We start from the raw sequence: 25784 nt of genomic DNA, 5'->3' as shown, positions 1-25784 counted from the left end.
TCTCAACTAGAGACCATACTTCATTACGAGTGAAACACTCCAATTCTTCTTGCATAGCAATTACCCAATCCGGATCGACCAAGGCTTCATGTACCTTGAGTGGTTCAAAACTAGACACAAAAGCATGATGTTGACAATAAGTGATAAGTAATGCATGGTGTCTACGAGTTACCACTCCTCTTGAGATGCTACCAAGGACTTGATCCACTTTCATGTCACTTGCCCTTGTAGCGGCCTTGATCTTCCGAACGGTTCCTTCATGATCAATGAATTCATCTCTTGCTAGTGCTTGATCATGAGGGATCACTTGAGCTTGATCATGAGTTGAGGATGTTTCTTGATCATCATCATGGTCTTGCTCCGTGGAATGAGGATCTTCTTCTTGTTCTTCGGAACGAGACTCATCTTGAGTAGAGGATGGTTCTTGAGTTGCACTTGATGGTTCGGCTTGAGTTGAGCTAGGCTCCACTTGAGCCGTGCTTGATACATCTACTCCATCATCTTGATCATCATTATGAACTTCCATGGGCCGGATGTGTCCAATGCCCATATGCTTGATGGCACTAGATGGATCATCATCATTACCTGCAACACATGGAACAACTTGCTCCACTTGGGAGCCATTATCCTCCAAGAACACCACGTCACAAGATACTTCAATAGTCCCGGTGGACCGGTTGTAGTATCTATAGGCATGAGAGTTCTCCGCATATCCAACAAATATACCCTCTATGGTTCTAGTTTCAAATTTACCGAGCTTTCCTTTGTTGTTCTTAACAAGACATTTGCATCCAAAAAACACGAATGTACATGACATTAGGCTTGTTACCGGTAAGGAGCTCGTATGGAGTTTTGTTGTGGAGGGGACGGAGGAAGAGCCGGTTGGAGTAGTGTACGGCCGTAGAGATGGCTTCTCCCCAAAAGTTGTGGGGTGAGTTGAATTCACTCAACATGGTTCTTGCCATCTCAATGATAGTCCGGTTCTTCCTTTCAACAACACCATTTTGTTGAGGAGTGTATGGAGCTGAAAACTCATGCTTGATGCCCTCATCATCAACAAACTCTTGCATAGTGTAGTTCTTGAACTCGGTGCCATTGTCGGTCCTAATTGCCTTGATCTCGGATTCATACATACGTTGAGCTTTCTTGGCGAAGATGATGAACTCTCTATGGGTCTCGTCCTTAGACTTAAGGAGAAAGACCCAAGAGTATCTTGAGTAATCATCAACAATGACAAGTCCATACTTGCTCCCACCAAGAGTATCATAATGTGATGGCCCAAAGAGATCCAAATGAAGGAGCTCCAAAGGCCTAGATGTGGTAACAATACTCTTGATAGGATGCTTCTTCTTGAGTTGCTTTCCGGCTACACATGCACTACAAACACGATCTTTCTCAAAAGAAATGCCGGTTAGTCCCACAATGTGCTCACCCTTTAGGAGTTGTTTAAGATTCCTCATGTTAACATGACCAAGGCGGCGATGCCACAACCAACCTTCGTCATGCTTGGCCGCCATTAGACATGTGGAGAAAGAGGGGCTCTCTTTCGAGAGGTCAACCACGTAAAGGTTGTTCTCCACATATCCAACAAGGACCAATTTGAGATTGTCACTCCTAAAGACTTGCACATAATATTTAGTGAAATATGAATTGTAACCGGCATCGGCAAGATGATATATAGAAAGTAAGTTATAGCCAAGGTGTTCAACAAGCATAACCGTCTCAAGACACAAGTCCTTAGAGATTGCTACCTTGCCATACCCAAGTACCTTTCCTTTTGAGTTGTCACCAAAGGTGATGCTTGACTTCTTGTTGATGTCTTCAATGAATTGATCAAGCACACCTCTTCCTCCGGTCATATGATTGGTGCATCCACTATCAAACACCCATTTTGGACCACCGGAGGAATACCCCTACAAAATCAAATAGAGGATTTAGGAACCCATCGATTAATGGGTTCCTTTGCAATGGCAACAATATCTTTTGGTACCCAAATTGAGTACTCTCTATAAGCATAGCCATTAGGAGGGCCAACATAGTTAGCATAGACATCATCATAATAGTCAACAAATAATGCATAGTGATCGTTTGGCCCCGTGCGGTCACCACTAGTGGCTTTGCCCTTTGAGGCTTTGCCATTATTAGTGACCTTCTTGTTCTTATCTTGAGCGGGTTTCTCCTTCTTGTAGTTGTTCTTCTTGTGAGACTTGGGAACATATCCAAGTCCATACTTTTGATTGTTTGACCTTTGCTTACTCAAGAGGTCATCCAATCCCATCTTGTTCTTGGCGGTGGTGAACTTTGCAAGTTCCTTTGTTAACCTAACATTTTCCTCAAGAATAGATGCTTGCTCACAAGATGATTCATTAGGATGATAATCAAGACCATATTTGGTCACCAAGGATTCAAGATATGCATTGGTCTCAACAAGCAAAGAAAGTTCCTCTTGTAAACGAACATGTTCCTCAACAAGTTTAGCATGCTCACTAGTAAAGGAAGTGGAGGAACAAGCAAGCTTTTCAACATCAATGGGATCCTTCATTGATCCAAGAGCCTTTTTGTAGGATTCTTGGAGTAGATCATGGTTCTCTCCAAGTTTCTTGAGCTCATCCTTGACAAGCTTGTTAGCCTTTTCAAGGTGGTCAAGATCCCTATTGAGAGAAGCATGAGCAACTTCAAGCTCCTCCTTTGAGGCATTGAGCTCTTGGGTCAATAATTGAGCCCTATCAATAGTTTCTAGGTCCTTAACTTTATCAAGTTCATAGGTTTCAATTTGTTGCTTAAGGCCTTGAGATATGCACCTTTCGGTTTTTAGCTCTTGTCTTAGGAGATTGAATCTCCGTTCCTTCTCATTCAAATGATATTCTAATTCCTCAATGGACTCATCCTTTTCTTTGAGTGAGTCCATCAAGAAATCAAACTTGACAAGAGCTTCACCACGAAGGGTGCATCTAACATCATAGAGTTCCTTAAGCACAATTAATTCATCTTGATTTTCGTTTTCATCATCAAGAACACTAGATAGGGAAGGTGGAGGTTCCATTACCTTGGTTTCCCTTGCCATAAGACAAGAGCCAATGATTGTAGATGAGGTAGAGTCATCGGATTCATCATCTTGAGTTATCCTTGCCATGAAGGAGGATCCAACATCATTCTCCATGGAGTAGTCCTTGGAGTAGTCATATGTGAAGAGTGACCCGGGCTTAGAGAAAGCCAAACCGGCCACCCCGGCCTCCTTCTCCTCATCTTCCTCTTCATCATCGGACAAGTACTCGGCCCCAACAAAGGCTCTTCCCTTGTTCTTCTTGTATCGATCATTGATTGGGTTTGGCTTCAATCTTGGCTTGACCCCTTTGATGAATCTTGGCTTGTCCACCATTTTCTCATAAGGGCACTCATTTGCAAAGTGGCTATCTTCATCACAATTGTAGCAAGTTCTCTTCTTCTTCTTGTCATTGAGGAGCATAGGGAACTTTGCCTTGTACTTCTTGGCAAAGAAAGCAAAGTCGGTAGCCATGTCACTAGTTGAAGTCATCTCTTCATCTTCTTCAATTTCATAGTCTTCTTTACTTCCATGATCAGCCCTAGCTTTGAGAGCAAGGTTGTGTGGCGCTTCATGGTTGTGTGAGGCTTCATCAACACGGTTCATTGCCATGAGCCTCTTTCCCGCTTTGGCCATGTTTTCATTGGCGGCCACATAGGAGACTAGATCATCGGAGTTGAGGTCGGCACTCTTGGTCATGATTTGCAAGTTGAGTGCAAGATTTGTGTCTTCTTGTTTGACGGCAATCATAGCAATGACCTTGGACTTTATGAATGCTTCATTCATCTCGAAGCCGTCATTGTACTTCTCAACACCAAGTCCCTTGACCCTTACTCTAAGAGCACCAAGTCTTGCATAAGCATCGGCCACGGACTCTCCTTCTCGAATCATGAATTGATGGGCCTCTTGCTTTGCGGTCTCATAAAGAGTGGATTGGATCAAATCGGTTCCCTCTTGAAGTACTATGATTCGATCCCACAACTCTTTAGCGGAGTCTGTCATTGACTTGATCAAGGAGCTTGCGGTTGATGCCACTCCTAATCTTGTCACGTGCGGAGGCGTTGAGTTGACGGTTGTAGAATTCGGTGGAGGTCAACCGAATGGGATCTTGTGGCTCCCGGTATCCATGAACAATGATCTCCCACAACTCCACGCTGCAGCTGCGAATATGAGATTCCATAGAAGATTTCCAAAAAGGAAAGTGAGTTCCATCAAAATGGGGAACATTCCCACTATGGTTTATATGAGGCATGGGTGAAGTGTTTTTGGGATATTCATGGTTGACTTCACGATAGGCCCCTAGGGAGGCCGAAGCCGTACTAGGAGACCCATTAGTCAAGTTCTTAAGCATGACAGACATCTCTGCCATTTGGCTTTGTAGCTCATCCTCCTTTTTCTTCTTCTCGGCATCATATGCCAAGAATCTAGATTTCATCTCTTTAACTGAAAGGTTAGAGTTTTCATCTAGACCCTCAAATAGTTTATCCATCTCACTCTTAAGGCGGTGAAGCCCTTAATAAGAGTCCAGGCTCTGATACCAATTGAAAGTATAGAGATGGTAAACCTAGAGGGGGGGTGAATAGGTTTCTACAGATTTTAATTCTTTCTTTGCAATATTAGGCTTTGCGGAATATAAAGGTGAGCCTAATGCAAACTAGGTGAAGCAACCTATATGAAGATACAACTATCTCGAGCACGAAGGCTCTCTCAGGCAGTTAAATCACAAGTAAGGGGTTCGGTTAGAGATAACCGATAGCACGCGGAGACGAGGATGTATTCCCGTGTTCCCTTGCTTTGCGACAAGGTACGTCACGTTTGGAGGGGTGGAGGTCCCACGAAGGATTCCCCACGCCACGAAGGCTCACCCTATTCTCCGGAGCCTATCCCACGAAGGAATAGCTCACTCACTTGTGGTAGACTTTGAGGTAGCCTCCAAACCTTCACAATCTTGCCCGGAGCAAATCCACAGCCCGCATGCTTCCGGACTCCTCTTGCCCACCTAGGGTTTCCAAGGAACCCTAGGAAGCAAGCTTCTTGATGAATACAAGGGGGAATGAGATTTGGCTTGGTAGAACAGTAGATCGGGTCCTCCTCTAGTGATTCCCCGGAGGGATTTGAGTTTGAGTGGAGGAGGAGGGAGATCGGAGGCTTTTGGTGTTTCTAATAATGGAGTAAGAGAGAGAGAGAGCTCAAGAACAGCTTGTAGTATGTTGCCTAAGTGTTCTGAGGTAGGAGAAGGCCTATTTATAGTGTACTTCGAAATATGGCCGTTGGTCACTTGCCACCTCAGCTTTCTTCTCGTCAAACCCGGTCAACCGGACCAGTGACCGGACTGTCCGGTCTGGAGTCCGGTCCGACCGGACCAGTGACCGGACCAGCCGGTTGTGACCGGATGCTGGGCCGGATTCTCTTTTTCTTCGTCCAGAGGCTCCTCCGGTTGGCGCCCGGTTGGCGCCAGGTTGGCGCCCGGTCGACCGGACCGTGCGCCGGACGCGCCGGTCTGTGGCCCAGCTGACCGGGCGGCAACCGGATTCTTCCAGCGTCGATTTGCAGCCCGGTTGATGCCCGGTTGGCGCCCGGTCGACCGGACCATGCGCCGGACCATCCGGTCTGTGGCCCGGTCCAACCGGGTGACCAACCGGATTTCTTCTGTAGACCCCTTTTCGATTGTTGTTGAAGTGGGGGGGTCTCCTTTAGCCTTCTTGTTCCTTTGATACACCATTTATGCCTCATTGCCTAATACCTGAGATAATCCTTATAAACGTATTAGGTCAAATACTCTAGCACGGTGTCATTGTTACCAAAATAATGGATAAGGGTAAAATACCCTTACAGAGTTTTAGTGTTGTAACTCGTTTATCATCTAGGGATCCATTAATCAATCTCAGGTTCAGAGATAGCAAACACATCATATAGCAGAAATCAAGTCAAAGTAATTAGTGTTTGATTTATCAAGTTTTAACGGATATGCACAGCTTGCCTCGTCAAGTTGTGGAGCAGTTCCTGGTCTGAACCTCTGTACCTACTGCAAGAAATAATTATTCAGTCATAGCAGATTTGGTTCATCAGGTTTTAGCATTACAGAGATTTGCTGCAGGTTGCAGGGATTCATTCTCAAGAGTTTACTGGTTGAATTCTATTTATTGAATCAAAAGCCTGAACCAAATATATTTCATGCATGCTCCTTTCTAGTTGAGCACCTATGTATGCAACCAAGAGCCACTAGTACTTGTGTGGATGCATTTCTTTGCTTTAGTAAAATAGAAGATTTATCAACGGGAGGTGAAAGTATTCATATGGAGCGCATGTACCAGACTAGATTACTAGCAAACATTACTAGCTCATGGATGTACCCATATAATCTTAAGCATGTTGATTTAGAAACAGCTACAGAACCTGATGTTGGGCACTGAAGAAAAATTGGATTAAGATTTACTAAGGTGATATGCATATATAGAGAGAGCAGAAACAGATCTGCAGTACTAATCATACATACTAGGATCAGAAAGTGTGTGTGTGTCTTGATAGCTAGAACACATAACCTAAGGAAGCCAAGTGAAAAGGAAAGTAAAAGGGCAGCGTATCTGACCTCCTTTCCCAGCGATCTCCCTCAGCTTCACTAGTACTACTTCTCCTAGAGGTGCCGTACAATGTGTGTGTGTTACTGGTGCAGCCTAACATATTGGAGAGCAGTGGTATTTATACTGTTGAGGGTGTGTGGAAGCCTCTGGGATAAACATGACCTATTCTCTTTATTTTAATTTCTACTGTAATCCTTATCTAGTAACACCAGGTCGGTTTGTAAGAAAATATCTCAGAGGTGTACTCCAAGTAGGACAAGTCCCACGGCTTGGTTTGCAAGGAAAAGAAGTAAACTCATATTTGCCTTTTAGTCCTATAAGTTCAACAGCTACCAATATTAGTTCTTAAGGATTTTTTTTACCGGGTTATTACAGGTAACACCTCTACTCCTGCTATGAGTGCATAAGATGTATCACAGTACAATGGTGCTCCTTGAGCTGTATCCGGCTGCTCCTGGGAGGCTAAGGTAGACGAAGGTCTCTCTCTCACAGGGCAGCGCTAAGACTAGAATGAGTAAGGATTGATCGATCCCCTGCACGAGAGGGGGTAGTGCAGCTTATATAGGCGCTGACACTTTACAGAGAAGTCCCTATGACCTACTGGCCGGCTTGCCGGCTCCGACTTCCCGCTCCTTCCCGAGGCGCCGCTGTCAGGAGCCGTTGGACGTGGAAGCCTTGTCTTGTCACCAGCCGAAGTCAGCGGTATGGAGAGGTGGTGTCCCTGTCGCCATTGATGGCCTGTAGCCGTACGGCGCGGCGTGAGGCATGATGGCCTGTCCGCGGAGGCACTGTTGCTCTACAGTGCCCCACACTTTACGGAAAGTGAGATCATGGTGGACTTTAGAAGCCGGATCACCTTTCCAGTTCCTTCTCCTGCAAGGCTCACCAGCTTCGAGTCGGTCAGGGAGACATGAACCAAGTCGGATATGGCAAGTTGAAGCCAGCCCAGCCACAGCGCAGACGGCTACAGCCAGGCCAGCGTGGACTTGGAGCCAGCCGGCTCCCAAGGCAGCCGGCCACGGCTCCAGCCGGCTACTCCTCAGCCGGCCTTTGCCGCGGGCCAGCCGGCCTTGAGCCGGCTGCTCTCAGTCCTTTGCCCTACCCGGGGTCTTCCCCCCGACAAAGACAACGACGAAACAAGGAAACCTTAGACTATGACTCTATATATCCTAGTTGAATCCAGACAGATCTCTCGGGACTTGGCCTAGTATATAAAGGCTAGGAGAGGATTTGCCGGAAGACAACCTACACACATAGAACCATCGCATCAATTAGAGCTTAGAACCCTAGCCTCTCGGCGAATCCATCGTAGTCCTTCGTCTACCCAATTCTAACCCGATACACTTTTCGATAATGAAGATCAGACAAGCAGGAAGTAAGGGTTTTACCTCACCGATGACCCGAACCTGGGTAAATATCTCTCCCCATTTTTTCGATCACAGATGTCTCGTGCTAGCCTGCAGGATTTCGTCAACCCTAAGCCCCTCATGGTGGGCATTGCCGGGGAGCACCCCCGACAGGAACACATTCCCATTTTCTTTGGTACCGAAGAGATGGCTTTGAAGGCCTGAATAATAATCTCCTGAAGGCTTACCATCAAAGAAAAGATCCGGCCCATCCGCACTCCTCCTGGAATGTGGCACGCGTACGGCGCAACCACCCGTTGGCCTTCGCCTTCTCCGCTTAAATTCGCCACCGTCTCCACCTGTCCTCCGCGCCACCTCAAATCCTCGAACTCTACCCAACACCCGCCCCACCACCATCCTCCGGTCTCCGCGCTACTCCAACCGCGCCAAGGTGAGCTCTCCGCGCCACTCCAATTGCACCTACGCGCCGTTTTTTACACGTACTTCCTCCATACGCCCTGCTAACACAACCCTAGTTAACTCTCTTCCGCCATGGATTCCTCTCGTATTTAGGTGGGTGTGTCAGTGTCTGGAACGCGTAGCAGCGCGATGGAGCAACCATAGCATTCACCGACCTTGACCGGCAAGAAGATGCCAAAGTCACCACCGTCACAATTGTCTGCAAGCGAGCATTCTCTTTACAAGGAATTTCCGGCAAAAGATCATTCGCAGGTGCAGTTGTTTTAGCCAGGGAGACTCTGGCTGCTGCGTTGAGTATGCATTCTGACAACCAGTTTGGGCATCAATCTGCTGCTGGAAATGTGCCACCGTTGGGATCAGCTAGTGGGAATATGCAGGAAGACGATGGTAGAATGCAAGGAATCACAACTGCCTTCCAGGATTCAGGTAAACATGATGATGAAAATGTAACCAAGGTTGTTGCCAGAACAAGTGAACACGGTGACATGCTATGTAGCAATCTGAACCCACACATGTCAATTCAAGTGAGGGGTGATACACAGCAACCGTTGGGAAACAAAAAACAGGGTAATAGCTCTGGTACTTTTGATGATGTTTTCCAAGATCTTGGGCTTGACACTGTTGTTGGACCTTATGAACCCATGTCACAAACCAATCCAAAAAGGCAAGTATGTCTCATGTTCATGTTGGGCCAGAGAGAGTAGTTACCACTGATGAAACACAACTGCGGAAAACAAGGTCACAAAAAACTTATTTCATTCCGAAGTTCAGTCCGTTGGGCTTGGGGGTGGTTCACTTTCTTATTCTCAAGCCAAATCTTTTGATGAGACAAGTGTACACAAGGGGATCAAGGAATCGAACAACGTTCTACAAGATGGAGCCGCTGAGACATGCAACAATACCACGTCGAGCGATTCAGAGTATCCATCAACTGAGACAATGATTGAAGACATGCAGGTCACACAGAATTCTCCAGAAATCTTGACACTGGATGAATTCTTGAACTTATTTTATTCAGAAACACACCCTAAAGATTAGTTCGCTGGAGCTCTGCAAGATGATCCTAGTATTGACAAAGATGACAAGGCTTTGACGCCAGAAGTTTTCCAATAGCTGAAGACAAAGCTGCTGCATTGAAATTCAAATTTCATGATTTGAGATCCCCACAATACAATTTTGATTCCAAGTTAGAATGACCCATAAACAAATCAGTTTCAATTATGGATCCAGTTTTAGAACCAAAGGGAGATGTGATAGTCAAATTTCCCACTGAAAAGGTGGATGCTGAAAAACCAGGTAGTGTAAATGGTTCGATTCCTGAATCTACTTTGCAGTGTAAGATAACTCTTGATGTTGCTTTGACTTATCACAATATATGGGAGGGAACAATTCATCTTAGTTTGACTTCACTAACAAATATTGTTTCTATCTTTAAAAGGTTTGTTCATCACCTTGCTTATAGTAGTTTTCCCCAATTAATAAATGCTTTATTTTTAAAAGGTTTGTTCATCACCTTGCTTATAGTAATTCTCCACAATTAATAAATGCTTTATTTGTGAGTTACACTATTAACTACAAAAGGTACTATCTTTCGTAATTTATTTATATTCAACAATTGACACACCACTTAATTATGTGTAGAATCACATGTTCTTGCTTGCATCTCAATATTTTGGGGGCATCCTTATTTGTTGTTATGTTTTTTCTTCTGTTGTGGTGAAAAGCCATCTACAGATGAGTGGCGCCATTTTCGTGAGATCAAAGGAAGTGCGAGGCTTAGTGTTTTTAAATAATTTATTGAACAACTTCCATACTCCAGGAGCCTTGCTATAATGGTAACTTTTTTCTGTGTATATGGTTACATATATCCTGTTGTTAGTTGGATGACTATGTTGGTATTTCTGCATCATGAAATTTGGAATATTTACAGAAAAAAAGTTACCATTATAGCAAAGGCTCCTGGAGTTAGAAGTTGTTCAATAAATTATTTAAAAACACTAAGCCTCACACTTCCTTTGATCTCAAGAAAGCGGTGCCACTCATCTGTAGATGGCTTTTCACCAGTGCAAAAGAAAAAAACATAACAATAAATAAGGATGCCCCCAAAATATTGAGATGCAAGCATGGACATGTGATGCTACACATAATTAAGTGGTGTGTCAATTGTTGAATATAAATAAATTACAAAAGATAGTACCTTTTGTAGTTAATAGTGTAACTCACAAATAAAGCATTTATTAATTGCGGAGAATTACTATAAGCAAGGTGATGAACAAACCTTTTAAAAATAAAACATTTATTAATTGCGGAAAATTACTATAAGCAAGGTGATGAACAAACCTTTTAAAGATAGTAACAATATTTGTCAGTGAAGTCAAACTAAGCTGAATTGTCACTCCCATATACTGTAATAAGTCAACGCAGCATTAAGAGTTATCTTACACTGCAAAGTAGATTCAGGAATTGAACCATTTATAGTATCTGGTTTTTCAGCATCCACCTTTTCAGCGGGAAATTTGACTATCACATCTCCCTTTGGTTCTAAAACTGGATCCATAATTGAAACTGATTTGTTTATGGGCCATTCTAACTTGAACTCAAAATTGTCTTGTGGGGATCTCAAATCAGAATGAAATTTGAATTTCAATGCAACAGCCTAGCCTTGTCTTCAGCTATTGGAAAACTTTCTACCATCAAAGCCTTGTCATCTTTGTCAATACTAGGATCAACTTGGAGAGCTCCAGCGAAATTGATCTTCATGATGTGTTTCTGAATAAAATAAGTCCAAGAATTCATCCAGTGTCATGATTTCTGGAGTATTCTGTGTGACCTGCACGTCTTCAATCATTGTCTCATTTGCTGGATACTCTAAATCGCTCGACGTGGTACTGTTGCATGTCTCAGCGGCTCCATCTTGCATAACGCTGTCCGATTCCTTGATCTCCTTGTATACACTTGTCTCATCAAAAGATTTGACTTGAGAATAAGAAAGTGAACCACCCCCAAGCCCAACGGACAGAACTTCGGAATGAAATAAGTTCTCTGTGACCTTGTTTTCCGCAGTTGTTTCATCAGTGGTAACTACTCTCTCCGGCCTAGCATGAGCATTAAACATCCTGACCCTTTTTGGATTAGGTTGTGACATGGGTTCATAAGGTCCAACAATAGTGTCAAGCCCATGATCTTGGAAAATATCATCAAAAGTACCAGAGCTATTACCCAATACTTTGTTTCCCAACGGTTGTTGCGTATCACCCCTCACTTGCATTGACATGTGTGGGTTCAGATTGCTACACAGCATGTCACCGTGCTCACTTGTTCTGGCAACAACCTTGGTCACATTTTCATCATCATGTTTACTACAATCCTGAAAGGCAGTTGTGATTCCTTGCATTCTACCACCATCTTCGTGCATGTTCCCACTAGCTGATCCCAACGGTGGTACATTTCTAGCAGCATATTGATGCCCAAATTGGTGGTCAGAATGCATACTCAACGCAGCAGCCAGAGTCTCCCTGGTCTCGGATCTCCCTGGCTCAAACAATTGCACTTGCGAATGATCTTTTGCCGGAAATTCCTTGTGAAGAGAATGCTCGCCTGCAGATAACTGTGACAGCGGTGACTTTGGCATCTTCTTGCCGGCCAAGGTCGGTGATTGCTGTGGTTGCTCCATCGCGCTGCTACGCATTCCAGACACAGACACACCCACCTAAATACGAGAGGAATCCATGGCGGAAGAGAGTTAACTAGGGTTGTGTTAGCAGGGCGTATGGAGGAAGTACGTGTAAAAAACGGCGCGTAGGTGCAATTGGAGTGGCGCGGAGAGCTCACCTCGGCGCGGTTGGAGTAGCGCGGAGACCGGAGGACAGTGGCGGGGCGGGTGTTGGGTAGGGTTCAAGGATTTGAGGCGACGCGGAGGACAGGTGGAGACAGTGGCGAACTGTAGCCGAGAAGGCGAAGGCCAAAGGGTGGGTGCGACGTACACGTGCCGCGTTCCGGGAGGAGTGCGGATGGGCCGAAACTTTTCTGTGACGGTAAGCCTTCATGAGATTATTATTCAGGCCTTCAAAGCCATCTCTTGGGTTACCAAAGAAAATGAGAATGTGTTCCCCTAAAAAAACGTGTCATCTTTACGAAAATGGGAATGTGTTTCCCTAAGAAAACGTGTCGTCTTCCCTAATAAAACGGAGTGAACTACGATATAGCTAACATGTATAATAGTTGGCTATTGAAATGTACTACTTTATCAATATATGATCCATCTTCCACTCTACCAAAGTGTTTAGGAGCACGTGCAAGAGCTGGCTCTTACATTAGAACCCACCTCCATTCTCTATCCTCCAACTCAACACAAATATTATATTTAAATTTTTATAGCCTGCTGACTAAGTCTTATTGTACTTACTCTAGGCGTAGGATTATTTCCAGTGGTGGTCCCAGAATTTGGGAAAGACCAGGGCTAATTTCTAATACCCCAAAACTATGCAAAAATCTACCTTCGAATCTCCACTCAATAATAACGTATATTATCCAAAAGACGGTAAAAATTGCATAAGTTGACTTTTGACATGAAATATAATTCAATGTTTAACCAAATGACAACAAAAAAAAAAAGCTTAAAGAAGTGTGGTGTCATCATCGCATGATCAAGATGCACTTTTAGTACCTCATAACGAAGCTTTGCTCTAATACTAGCCTACCATTTCCTCATCAATTATAGAAGAAGAACCAGAGTCTACAAAGATAAGAAAAAATAATTAAAAAAAAGTATGGATGAATACCTTCTAAACCATTTCTTGTGGAAATCTTCGCAATTATGAGTTATGACCAACTGGTTGGCATGGATCCATTACCAAATATTCTCTCCTAGCAGCATCTCTGATGTTTACATCTAGCTCCTCAATTGGTTTCCGAAGCCCAGGATCTGCAACGATGTCGTCCAGAGATGATACTGCTCTTGATGAACAATGCTTCGAACTCTTTGTCCCCTTCACTTTCTATGTAATAAAAATAAAATTAGTTATTCCCCAATTAGGCAGTCACCTAAACATTACTAGCAGTTCAACGGATTAATTATCCGTTCTATAGTTATTCCCCAATTTAGCAATCAGGAATTATTAAGTAGAAACAGTACAAGTACTTGTGAACACTTGAGTGAACAGATTACAGAAATAAGCAGCAGTAAAAGGAGCAGCACTTGATGTACTTCAGTGTGGGCGCCACGTTCTGCAGCTTGCGGGAAAGTCTTGATCGAACCACAAGCGAAGCTGGAGCAAAAGCAGAAGCAGGTGGGGATTAAAAAAAAAACAGCGCGGTAGTGGCTTCTTGGCAGGGTCGAGAAGTGGGAGATGTGCGGGTGAGTCTCCGTGGGCGTCTGCTGTCGCGGCGGCGAAGCGATCAACTTGGCAAGGCGGCCGCCGTTGGGGACGTTTTGGTTGAGGAATCGAGGGCTTGGATCATGAACAACGAACAGTTTCTTTTCTCTGAAGACGAATAGGCAAGTTTCGGCGGCCGGTGCGTGCTATGGAGCTAGCGATACTTTTGGGCTTCAATTGATCGATTCCTTTCTCTTGGAAATGATTCAGTAGCTTTAAGCAATATAGCCCTGGTCATTCTAGCCCAGGACACGGGCTGTGCTGCCTGGGCTCTGAAATTTCAGTAAAATTTGTAAAGGATGTACATGGGCTAAGATCCGCCCCTGATTATTTCGGATCACGTTCCCCATTCCTGCCTTCGCCACCTCGACAAGCAAACTCATCTTTCGCAAAAAATGTCCGTTTGCTTGGGAAATCAATAGCGTGGGGAGGATGACCTGCCACTAATCTGCAGCCTCGTTCGTCTTTTCCCGCACGGCAGGCCCCGTTCCTCTTACCGTCGTCCAATTCATGACGCTAACTGCCACCGCCGGCGCCGAGTGCGACGCTGCGCTCGGTCACGGCCGAAATCCGGTAGGAACCACGGCGCCTTTTTTAGCAAAGTTCAGGCGTGCATTTCCAAGCCAAGATTGGATTTGTATCCACGCCACGCCACTCACCTGACAGCGGAGGCGCCGCTGGCCCCTGCCTCTGCCGGAGGTGCGAACTGCCTCGTCGGCTTCACCACCCGCGCACCACGTGTCCGTGAGGAGCACGCCGCCGCGGCTATAAAATGCGGCCACAGTCCCCACTGGCAAGATCACACTCCCTCTGCTTTCTTCCTCGATCTCTCTAGCTAGCACACGAAGTTGTTCTCCAGGGTGGCGATGGCTCGGTGGTGGGTTTGTGGACTCCTCTCGCTCCTGGCGGTGGCCGCGGCCGCCGCCGCTGCGGAGGGGAATGCGGAGCCGCTGATTCGGCTGCCGACGCAGAAGGGGCGTGACGCGACTGCAGCTCCTGCCCCTGCCCCGGCGGCGGCGGAGGAGGAGGAAGGGGTCACGAGGTGGGCCGTGCTCGTTGCGGGCTCCAGAGGTTACGGAAACTACCGGCACCAGGTGAGAGATTGACAGTTTTGTCGGCGGCTTTGGATGCTAGTAAAAAATTTAGGGTCCCTCTAGGCAGATTGCGAGCTAAAACTTTGGGCCAAAATTTCCTTATTAACCTCTTTTGGGACATTCAGATTCGAGGATGCTTGAATCTTGTAGCTTCGAAACTGTGGGAGATTCCAAGCTAATATTTGCTCCAAGTTCTTGGTTCGTTGACCGAGCTAGTTGGGCTTTGTGTTTGCTCCAGGTGTTCTGCTTGCGTGGCTCATATCGAAGTACATAATCTAGTGCGAGACAGTTAACTGGAAAACAAATATCACCCGTGTGACGGTGTGAGGGTCATCTAGTGAGACAGTTAACTGGATAACTTGTTCTATAGATTATGGTCCTAATTAATTACTCGATGCAACTCTTATATGGAAATTTAATAGCACGCGCTTGGTCACAATTGGATCACTGAATAATTCTGCATGTGCTTAATCAACATTGTGATGTTCTTGATGCGCGACAGGCCGATGTGTGCCACGCCTACCAGATTCTGAAGAGAGGAGGGGTAAAGGAGGAGAACATTGTGGTGTTTATGTACGACGACATCGCCAAAAACCACCTCAACCCAAGACCTGGGGTCATCATCAACAATCCTAAAGGGAAAGATGTTTACGCTGGTGTTCCAAAGGTATTACTTGGCCGTGTGCCCTTTAATTTTAGTTTCAAACAAATTGTGCATGTAATTCAAATTCCACACCTTAAATATACTGTACTTTCCAGTCGGAGATGATTGGTAGCTTTAGTACTGTTTGATGTAAGAATGCCTGGCTTTTTATTTCCAAGAGGCTGATCAACTTAACATGCATTGCAGGACTACACTGGTGACCAGGTCACTACTAAAAACTTCTTTGCAGTTCTCATGGGCAACAAAACTGCAGTTACTGGAGGGAGTAGGAAGGTGATAAACAGCAAACCGCAGGATCACATCTTCATCTATTACTCGGATCATGGGGGTCCCGGTGTTCTTGGTGCATACTCCCACATAAACGATATTTTTAAGCCGATTTACTTGCGTAACTTAGCTAACCTTAGCAAGTTTGTAGGTATGCCCAACATGCCGTACCTTTATGCTGGCGACTTGATTAAGGTGTTACGAGAAAAGCATGCTTCTAAGAGTTATTCAAAAATGGTAAATGTTCTTTCTCTTCATTTCCCTAAAAAAAGTACTAACATGGTTTATTTTTCACCTGGAAGTTATGCTTAGAGTCTTATCTGTAATAAAAATTTGCAATTTTGGCAGGTTATATATGTTGAAGCGTGTGAAAGTGGCAGTATATTTGAGGGTCTAATGCCAGAAGATCTTAATATTTATGTTACAACAGCAGCTAATGCAAATGAAGACAGTTATGGAACATACTGCCCTGGGACGGAAACACCTCCTCCTCCTGAATACAGTACCTGTTTAGGTGACGTCTACAGTGTTTCTTGGATGGAAGATAGGTAAGGATCGTCTGAAATATATTATGCTCTGCACCTGATATGTTTTCTGACACCTCATAAAACCTATATCCTTTTATGCATTTGTCAAAGGTATGTTTATAGGGCATATATATTTGAGATTTTAGTTAGTTCTGGATTGTGATATAGTTGCATGATTTACATTAGCAATATTTGGTATGTTTATCTTTCGGCTAATTCCTGAGGTGAAACTCTTTTTGTCATAGTTAACCTTCTATATTTTAATTTTATCTTGCTCAGCTCTTGTATATGTACTAGAAATTTGTATCTGCAGCCTGATTTTCAGTCCTGATAAAAAAAAGGAATTCATACTTATCACCCTCTACAAGACATGCTTTTGCATAACATGTGTGTGTGTTAGTACAGTCACTGGAAACCTTGCTAATACAAATAATTTACAAGTCACACGGCACTCGCAATTGTAAGTAGCAAAGATGAGCATATACCAACGATGAGTGAATAGGCTTGGCAAGTATCAGCTGCTAGAGTAAGGTTCTTCTAGCAGTTTGCTATAACCATGACACTGTTTTGTACCATCTGATCCTACTTGACAGTGAAACTCACAATCTAAAGAAGGAAACAATCAAGGATCAGTACGAGGTGGTAAGTCTCGAGTACTTTCTTCATTCTGGTTGGTGGCATCTATTCACTGATTTCTTGGCAGGTTAAAAATAGAACTTCAGGCTCAGATAGGGTCAATAGGGGTTCTCATGTCATGGAGTATGGTGACAAGACATTCAGGGATGAGAAGCTTTTCCTTTATCAAGGTTTTGATCCTGCAAATGCCAACATCAACAACAGGCTGCTTTTGCCTGGCCTGGAGGGTGCAATCAATCAGAGAGATGCCGATGTTCTTTTCATGTGGAAGAGGGTAAATTCCAGTTATTTCTTCAGTATCATTTAGCCCAGTTATTTCCTGTCTAGTTCATATTATTTGCTATAACTACATTTAGAATCAAACGCTGCTGCGCGAAACAATGCATCTTTCTGTGCTATGACTCACGAACTCTTATGGATACTGCATACAAATACTCCAAGGGTACTGGGTACACAGCATGTAGTGGTCCATGAATCTTGAATTTTGGTTCCTTGTTTTTTTTTAATAAAATATATTAGATTACTGAGGAATTTTAGATGGAATGTAGAAAATTCTACTCGTAGAAAAAGAGGAGATATTTCGGGTGATTTTTTAAAATCAAACAAATTATCTTATTTTGTGATTTCATCCTTTGCATAAAAAATGAATACTTTTGCTTAAGCTTGCGTAAGAAAACCTTTCACATTGACCAATCAGAGTATAATCTATATGGTGTATTTGGGGGGTTTAACTAGAAGCCTCATAAACAGGATTATGTACCTTAAGCTTCTAAATACAAATATAGCTTGTTTCAACTTGAGAATATAGGCGATAGTATTCTGAAAAATAGCATAACTTGATGGTTTGAGCTCATAGCTTCCAGCTTAAGCTTGCGTCCTCTCATGACAGTCGCAAGTTTGGCACAACATTATCTGCTAATGTATCTTCTCGCTTTCAGTATGAGCAGTTAAGTGAAGGATCAGAAGAGAAGCTGAGGGCTCTCAGGGAAATCAAAGAAACTGTGCTACACAGGAAGCATCTCGACAGCAGCATCGATTTCATCGGGAAGCTTCTCTTTGGATTTGTAAATGGGCCTTCAATGCTTGAGGCTCCTAGAAGCTCTGGCCAACCATTGGTTGATGACTGGGATTGTTTGAAGAGGATGGTGAGTCTAAATTTTCTTGCTTTAATTTTAATCTGATAATTTGTTCTGTTTCCTGATACTCGTGCTGATGCCCATTGCCAGGTGCGGGTCTTCGAATCCCACTGTGGATCGCTCACTCAGTATGGCATGAAACACATGAGGGCGTTCGCAAACATATGCAACAACGGCGTCTCCGAGGCTGGGATGAAGGAAGCAAGCATCAGCGCCTGTGGCGGTTACAACTCGGCGAAGTGGAGCCCACTAGCTCTGGGTCACAGCGCCTGACCCGCGCCGCAGTACATGGGAGCAACAGCAGATGCTTCAGAGGTTCCTAGACCTCATATGTGTACATACATGCCATTGATACAAGAAACTACCCCATAGTTCGTCCCTGATGTGTGTGTTGGGTTCATCAGTAGTTTATGGTCATGCCTTTGTAAATCAAGTTTGACTGCAATCAAATGAAAGGCGATGACACAAGTAGTATGTGAATGTTTCTGCATGATAATGCCCCCTGATTGTGACTGCAAGCAATTGATAGGCCGTTATTAGGAGCAAGATTAGGTATGACAACCTTCAATCTCCTCCTCCCCAGAAAAAAAAATCCTTCCTCGTACACATAGGTTGCCAATTTGCCAAGTAGATTTTGTGATGACCCTCGTAGTCATTTTACATACGCTTGACCATCTGTGTATTGAGGAGTGGAGCAGTGTGTGGAATTACATGCACTAGCCCATTCAACCAAAAGATTGGATAGAGCTAGCCAATTATATTTAACACCTCCCTCACGTCTAGGTCGGTGTGATTTTTTTTAGATCTCGCACAGGCCCTAGATGTATATCCTTGATTTTTTTAGGGACTCCGCAAATATTTATTATAAATACTACGTTGGTTAGAATTTGAATCCAAAACTTTGTAGGTCTGTTAGATGTGACCACTAGTCGTGCTTATATCTCTTGTGATGTTGTGTATGCTAAAAACATTTTTCCATTTGCATCCTTACATCCTAATGTTGGTCGTCGCCTTCGTGAAGAGATTCTTCTCCTTCCTTCTCATACAGCCTCCTCAGCATATCAGGATAGGAGTATGCATACTAATGATCATTATTTGCAAGTTGTTCCTGCTGCTCCTCCTCTCCATGTCCCTGCTGCCAAAGCTACTTCAAGTTCAGATCAACATTCATGCCAAAAATCTGAAGAAATCACTCAAAATAGCACATCAAATGATAGTCCCAGCAATGAGAATGAGACAACTGGAACAGTGCTGATCTCGGAGCAGATTCGCTGATAGCATCCGCCTCAGATCTGACGCTGTCAGGCTTAGGTGAGAAATCTCTCACGCGCGCCAGCGAATGACCGCCACGTCACCTCTGCCTCACTGGTTGTTGTCACCAACCGCAGACCGTTCCCCTTCCTTCTCCAGCTCGCACCAGTTTGCTATGCTTTGCTCACATCTATAGGCGAACCAAAGAATCTTCTCAAGGCGCTCACTAACATAAATTGGAAGCATGCTATGCAAGATGAATATGATGCACTTCTTGCCAATAATACCTAGCATTTTGTGTCCCCAAGCTCCAACCAAAACATCATTGATTCCAATGTGTTTATCGTATAAAAAAATGCTGTTGGCACTATTGACAGATGTAAAGCACGACTTGTTGCCAAAAGATTCAAGCAAAGGTATGATATTGATTATGAGGATATTTTTATTCTTGTTGTCAAGGCTGGTACAATCAGACTTGTTCTCTCTATCTCGCTGTCTCGAGGATGGAGCTTACGACATCTAGATTTAAAGAACGTGTTTTTACATGGTGTTCTGGAAGAGGAGATGTACATGAAACAACCACCTAGTTTTCAGTCTTCCGCTACTCCAAACTATGTTTGCAAGCTTGATAAAGCTTTTATATGATCTGAAACAAGCCCCTTGAGCATGGTACTCTCGGCTAAGCTCCAAGCTACACACCCTTAGCTTCATTACATCTAAGGCCGACACCTCACTTTTTCTGTTTGACCATTCAGGTATAACTATGTTTCTCCTTATTTATGTTGATGACATCATAGTGACGAGCTTTTCCGATGCGGTCATTTCAGCTCTCCTTCATCACTTATGTTCAGAGTTTTCTCTTAAGGATCTTGGAGACCTTCATTTTTTAGGCCTTGAGGTTCACAGACAGTCCAATGACTTGCTTTTAAATCAGGAAAATATGCTACAGATCTATTACACCGAGTTGGTATGAGTTCTTGTACATCATGTCCCACGCCACTCTCCACCACATATACGTTGGTTTTGGTAGATGGCTCCCCTCTTGGATCTAAGGACCTTACTCGATACCTGTGTATTGTCGGTGCACTCCAATATTTGACACTAACCAGACCTGATCTTTCCTTTTCAGTGAATAAGGTATGCTAGTATATTCATGCTTAGTCGAATTTGCAGAAGGCACTAGGGGTATTGCTCTTAATTTGGAATCCAGAAATGTTGGGATTGTATTAATGGGCGATGGGTTGATGATACAAGAGGGAAGTTTTGTAAAAGCAACTTGTCTCTATGATTTTGATTTTCGATCAATGAGCCTGTGGTAATGCTTTTATCTCTATTCTATAAATCTACAAAAAAGACATATTAGGGCTATCCTTAAGTTTTTTCTATTCCGATGAAAACTTTAGTTCTTATAAAGGAGGCCATAATTTACAAGAACATTCTGTAGTATTAGTAAGAGGAGGAAGGGTTAAGGATTTGCCCGGTGTGAGATATCACATTATTCGACTCCCACAACTGCACATAGGACTGTTGTCAAAAGAATTCTCAGGTACACTCATGGCACTATAACGGTTAGACTTACTTTTAAGAAGTTCTCTTCTACCCTTCTTAGTGCCTATTCAGATTTAGATTGATTTAGATGACAGACTCCATATTGCTGGTTTTGCTATATTTTTTTAGTCCCAAACTTATTTTTTGGAGTGCCGAAAAATAACCTACTGTTTCTCTCTCTAACATAGAGGTTGAATACAAAGCACTTGCAAATGCTACTACTGAGCTTATTTGGATTGAAACTCTTGTTAGCGAACTTGGTGTGACCCTCAAGGAGAAACCATGTCTATGGTGTGATAATCTTGGTGCTACAAATATGTTTGCTAACCTAGTCTTCCATGCTCACACAAAACATATTGAGATTGATTTCTATTTTGTTCCAGAACGAGTTGCTAGCAAGCAACTTGATGCGCAGTTCATCTCTAGCAAGGATCAGATTGCCGATGGATTCACCAAAGTTTTATGTACTAAAAAATTAGATGAGTTCAAGCATAATCTAAACATCTCCCATGTCTAGATTAAGAGGGGAGGGCATATAATATGGTATGTATACGATATGGAGTAGTACTCCAATCGTATACATATCGATCTCTGAACAAGTCACGCAAGGGGCTCTTCCTTACTAATATAACACGGAACCGATCGACCCACGGGGCAATGGTCTTTCCACCTATTTCCTACACAACCCACTTAGAAATAGGCTTTTGTCCCGCTTTATAAATAAGGCAACCACATCAGTTTCAAAAAATAAAATGTTAGGGCAACAACACAAAACCTGCCCAACATGAAAGAAAAAAACGACACAAAGGAATATAACCCTAGATCGATGAGGCCATATGGCGACCCGGAAACGATGCACCCTCCAAACTTGTCCCACCACGCTGCATGAACCCCGGCTGAAAGGATCGTATGCCGCACCTAGAGGGGAGGGGGGGGGGGTGAATAGGTGCTAACCAATTTTTAGTTCTTTTTCAATTTAGGCTTGACACAAAGGTAAATTCTCTAGATATGCAACTAAGTGAATTTACCTATATGACAAGGCTAACAACTAAGCAAGATATAGCTAAGCAATATAAGAGATAGAATAGGATAGAGGTAACCGAGAGTGGAGCACGCGATGACACGGAGATGATTCCCGTAGTTCCCTTCCTTTGCAAGAAGGTACGTCTACGTTTGGAGGAGTGTGGTTGCTACGAAAGCCAAACCAACAGCCACGAAGGCTTCACTCAGATCTCCGGTGAGCAACACCACGAAGGTCTAGCCCACTTCCATTAAGGGATTTCCTCGAGGCGGAAACCGGGCCTTTACAAGGTTCTTGGGGCACACATCCACAACCGAATTGGAGGCTCCCAAATCTGTTACAACACAACAATCAACAACAATACATCAACACAAATCAACTAGGGATCCAAAGAGGAACACTAGCAAGGGGGCCCTCAACAAAATGAGGGGGAAATGCAAATTGCTTCGGTGAAGATGTAGATCGGGGTCTTCTCCTTCGATTCTCCAAAGCACAAGGGATTTGGGTGGTTGAGGGAGGAGATCCGATGGATTTGGTGTTCTTGGTGGCTCAACAATGGTGTATGACTTTTTTGGGGAAGAAGTGAGCAGCTGAGCCATTTGGAGAAGAAGACTATAAGTAGTCGTGGAGGATCCTGCCGATCCTGCCGTTGGAGAGAGGTGGCCGGTAATACCGGCCAGGTTGGGCCGGTACTACCGCTCCTAGGCGAGGAGCGCGGCCAACAGGAGGAGGCCACGTGGCTGAGAGGGCCCAGGGGAGCTCGGGCCGGGAGGGGAGGCCGGAGCCTCCGGTCGGGGTACCGGCCGAGGTACCGCCGGGGCTCCAACCTCCCTGGCTAGTAGACTGAGGCTCCCCGAGCCAACCGGTACCTTGGGCGGTACCAGGGCCGGAGCCTCCGGCCGTGGCCAGGCCGGCGGTACCGCCCAAGCCTCCGGCCCCTCTCTTCTTTTTCCTTTCTTTCTTTTTCTCTTCTTCTTCTCATTTCTTCCTTTCTTCTTTTCTTTCTTTTCTCTTCCGATATCTTGCATACTCTTCACGCTTTAAGCATCTAGAGAATGTAATAACCTACAAATCTTATAAACCGAAATGTTCATATATTATCATTGTCATCAACACCAAAACTACATATAAAATGAGATATGTTCTTTCAATCTCCCCCTTTTTGGTTTCTTGATGACAATATAAGATTTGCAAAAGATGAGAGTATTTGAGCAGAGAAAATATAAGATTTGCATAATAAGCTTCCCCTAGACATGTGCATCCAATAGAATTAACATTTGAATAAGAGGCACATAATCTAGGATCAAACTACTCAAGAAAATACGATTCACCAACAAGTGCAAAGATGCATAGTAATCAAATAAATTCATCACTTGTATAGAGAAGAGACAACCATATGTGAGTAAAGACAAGTGTTGAGTTTAGAGATCATACCACATGAAGTTCACTTAGTCTTTACCATGGATAGATAGATAGATAATGTCTCATACATAAATAGATAGCGCCCCTATGACTCACACACATAGATAAGGTTCATAAAGCATAATAAGTAGTTCTCAACAATAGATAACCATAAGTCACAAGCATAAAGAGTCAAAGAAAACGCAAGCTTGTGACTTCCCATGCAAATCCCGAACCTAATAGAACTCTTCTCCCCCATTGACATCAAGATGCCAAAAAGGTTGAAGAGCGATGCTATCGTCCCTAGCCATCAAGGAAGTCCCCGGCAATATCGGAGTCGACATCATAGGAGGGTCCATCCTCGCCATCAGACCACTGGCTATGAGCAGAAATCCACTGAGGCTTCGGAAGGATATTCTCTTCAGATCCTGGAGGAGACACTTCCACACCAAGCTTTGCCATGATGCTCTTCTGACGGCGTCGAGCTTTCTTCTCTGCCACATAGGCGTCATACATACGCTCCTGAATATCCAGCTGGAGGCAGAAGGTCTTCTTTACCTTGATCTTGAGTTTGGTGTACCAAGAGGGCTCGAGCATGGGATCATATGCGGAGTGAGCCGGAGGCCCCCCAAGGGCCATATGAGGAGTAAAGCCATCAATGAGTTTGAGGCCATCAAACCGGCGAGCAGGAGTAGTGGAAGGATCTGCAGGACCTGCAGAAGGAGCTGCTGAGGCAGAAGGAGCTGCTGAGGCAGAAGGAGCTGCAGAGGCTGAGGTAGGAGCTGGGAGCCCATGATCTTTGATAAGAATGTTCTTGCGACGATGCTCAATGAGGGGTGAGTATGGTTCCAGAATAGCGCCCTCAAATTTCTGACGCCACACCTCAGAAATAAGCTTCATGATGAAGGGAGCAAAGGAAGGGGACCTCTTCTCCACCATACGCCCGAAGATCTGGTTCCAGAGGCAATCCATGACATCCATCTTCTTACCTTTGCCCTTCCGGAGATGAGTTTGAAGCATCAAGTCAATGACAAAAGAATGGATCTCATCAACATTACCAACTCTGACGGCAACGGTCTCACGGTAGATGCGAAGCATAATATCATATACGGGTTGGAGACCGGAAGTGAATCCAAGCTTGCATCGACCGGGCATATAGAGCGGCGCAAGAACATCTTTGGTGCTTGCATTAGACTCCTCGTGAAACCTTCAACCACTAGAACGGTCATCTTCACAATTTTCCGGAATAGGATAACCAAGAATCTGTCCAAAGTTGCTCCAAGTGGTAGTGAGTACCTCATCACGAGTCATCCAAGTAATGGAGCGAGCTTTATCCTCATGAAAATAGACTGTGGCAAAGAACTGAGTCACAAGGTACGGATCATAGTTGCATTGGAAAGTCATGATGGGAAGCAAACCAAACTCCTCGCAAATCCCAAGAGCTTCATGAAAGTAGGCATTCTTCTTAAAATGGTCAATGTTGATATACCGTTGATCAACAACCTTCATCTTGGGAGGATAGACTTCATTGAATATGCGCTCTTGAACCTCGGTGTAGAAGTGGCGGTTGCGGGTGCGAGAAGACCGAGGCCCCAAATAGGGTTTAGCGGTGCGAATAGCCATGTATGCATGAAGGCGGACGCTGCCATAGGACTCAATAGCCTTTTTCCCTTTCTTTTTATTTGCCAAAGAAGCACCACGCGCAGTAGTGGCACGGGGTAACACTTCATCTTGTTCAACAAACTCATCCTCAAGGGTCGGATCCCCTCGCCTCTTCCGACTAGCACCTGTGAAATAGACGAACATAGCCGAGGGAAATATGGGATAAGGGCACAAGCTCATCTCAATTAAACAAAATTTTGACCCAAAATACACATGCATGATGAAAAAATATGGCCACACACAATGGGTAAAAAAATGCGACATATAAGAGGTTAACGGTGCTACATACTAGAGGACATAGATCAGCAATAGATACAACCTCTTAGTGTAAGATTTAGCCAAAAATCTAAGCATGTAGAACCGACAACCAACAAACATGTGAGCCAAAATACGAGCAAAATACACGGAGGGAGAGGATAATACCGGGAGCCATGGAGGAGGAGGGGTGGGGGAAGGCTCCCACGGAGCCGATCCGGCCGGAGGGGGCCGGAGAGTGGCCGGGGGAGCGGGGGAGGCGGCAGGGGCGGCTGGGCGGCAGGGCGGTTTGGAGAGGAGGGGCGATTGGGGAAGAGATGGGGAGCCTGGGGCTCGACCCGACCTCTCTTGGAGGTACCGGCCCGAGGCCGGCGGTAGTACCGGCCAGGCCCCAGGCGGTACTACCGGCCTGGTCAGGCCCGGGTCGGCCAGCCTCCTCCCCTTTTTTTTTATAAAAAACCCCTGTTTTTAAAACACAATTTGGTCAAGGATAAACA

General features: G+C 44.5%; 1 protein-coding gene and 1 pseudogene across 1 annotated transcript; both read left to right on the top strand.

The window, feature by feature from the left end:
- The first annotated feature begins 8746 nt into the window (after positions 1–8746).
- Positions 8747–10362, top strand: LOC139835087 (uncharacterized; annotated as a pseudogene).
- Positions 10363–14220: 3858 nt separating this feature from the next.
- LOC127335756 (vacuolar-processing enzyme beta-isozyme 1) lies at positions 14221–18623 on the top strand. Its single transcript, XM_051362482.2, has 9 exons — positions 14221–14919; positions 15422–15586; positions 15770–15926; positions 16002–16087; positions 16199–16398; positions 16971–17019; positions 17081–17287; positions 17952–18158; positions 18240–18623. Exons 1-9 carry the CDS (start codon positions 14692–14694, stop codon positions 18420–18422), a joined length of 1482 nt encoding a protein of 493 aa, XP_051218442.1. The 5' UTR covers positions 14221–14691; the 3' UTR covers positions 18423–18623.
- The last annotated feature ends 7161 nt before the right edge of the window (positions 18624–25784 follow it).

The sequence above is a fragment of the Lolium perenne genome, chromosome 2 (assembly GCF_019359855.2).
Source record: "Lolium perenne isolate Kyuss_39 chromosome 2, Kyuss_2.0, whole genome shotgun sequence".
NCBI lineage: Eukaryota > Viridiplantae > Streptophyta > Magnoliopsida > Poales > Poaceae > Lolium > Lolium perenne.
The sequence above is the reverse complement of the archived record's forward strand: the minus strand, read 5'-3'. Positions and strand labels throughout refer to the sequence as shown.

Excerpts from the sequence above, each read along its gene's own strand:
- LOC127335756 (XM_051362482.2), top strand. The coding sequence starts at position 14,692 with ATGGCTCGGTGGTGGGTTTGTGGACTCCTCTCGCTCCTGGCGGTGGCC. Across the intron at positions 16,399-16,970 it reads GTTTCTTGGATGGAAGATAG|TGAAACTCACAATCTAAAGA; the intron begins GTAAGGATCGTC and ends CCTACTTGACAG. Across the intron at positions 17,288-17,951 it reads TTCTTTTCATGTGGAAGAGG|TATGAGCAGTTAAGTGAAGG; the intron begins GTAAATTCCAGT and ends TCTCGCTTTCAG.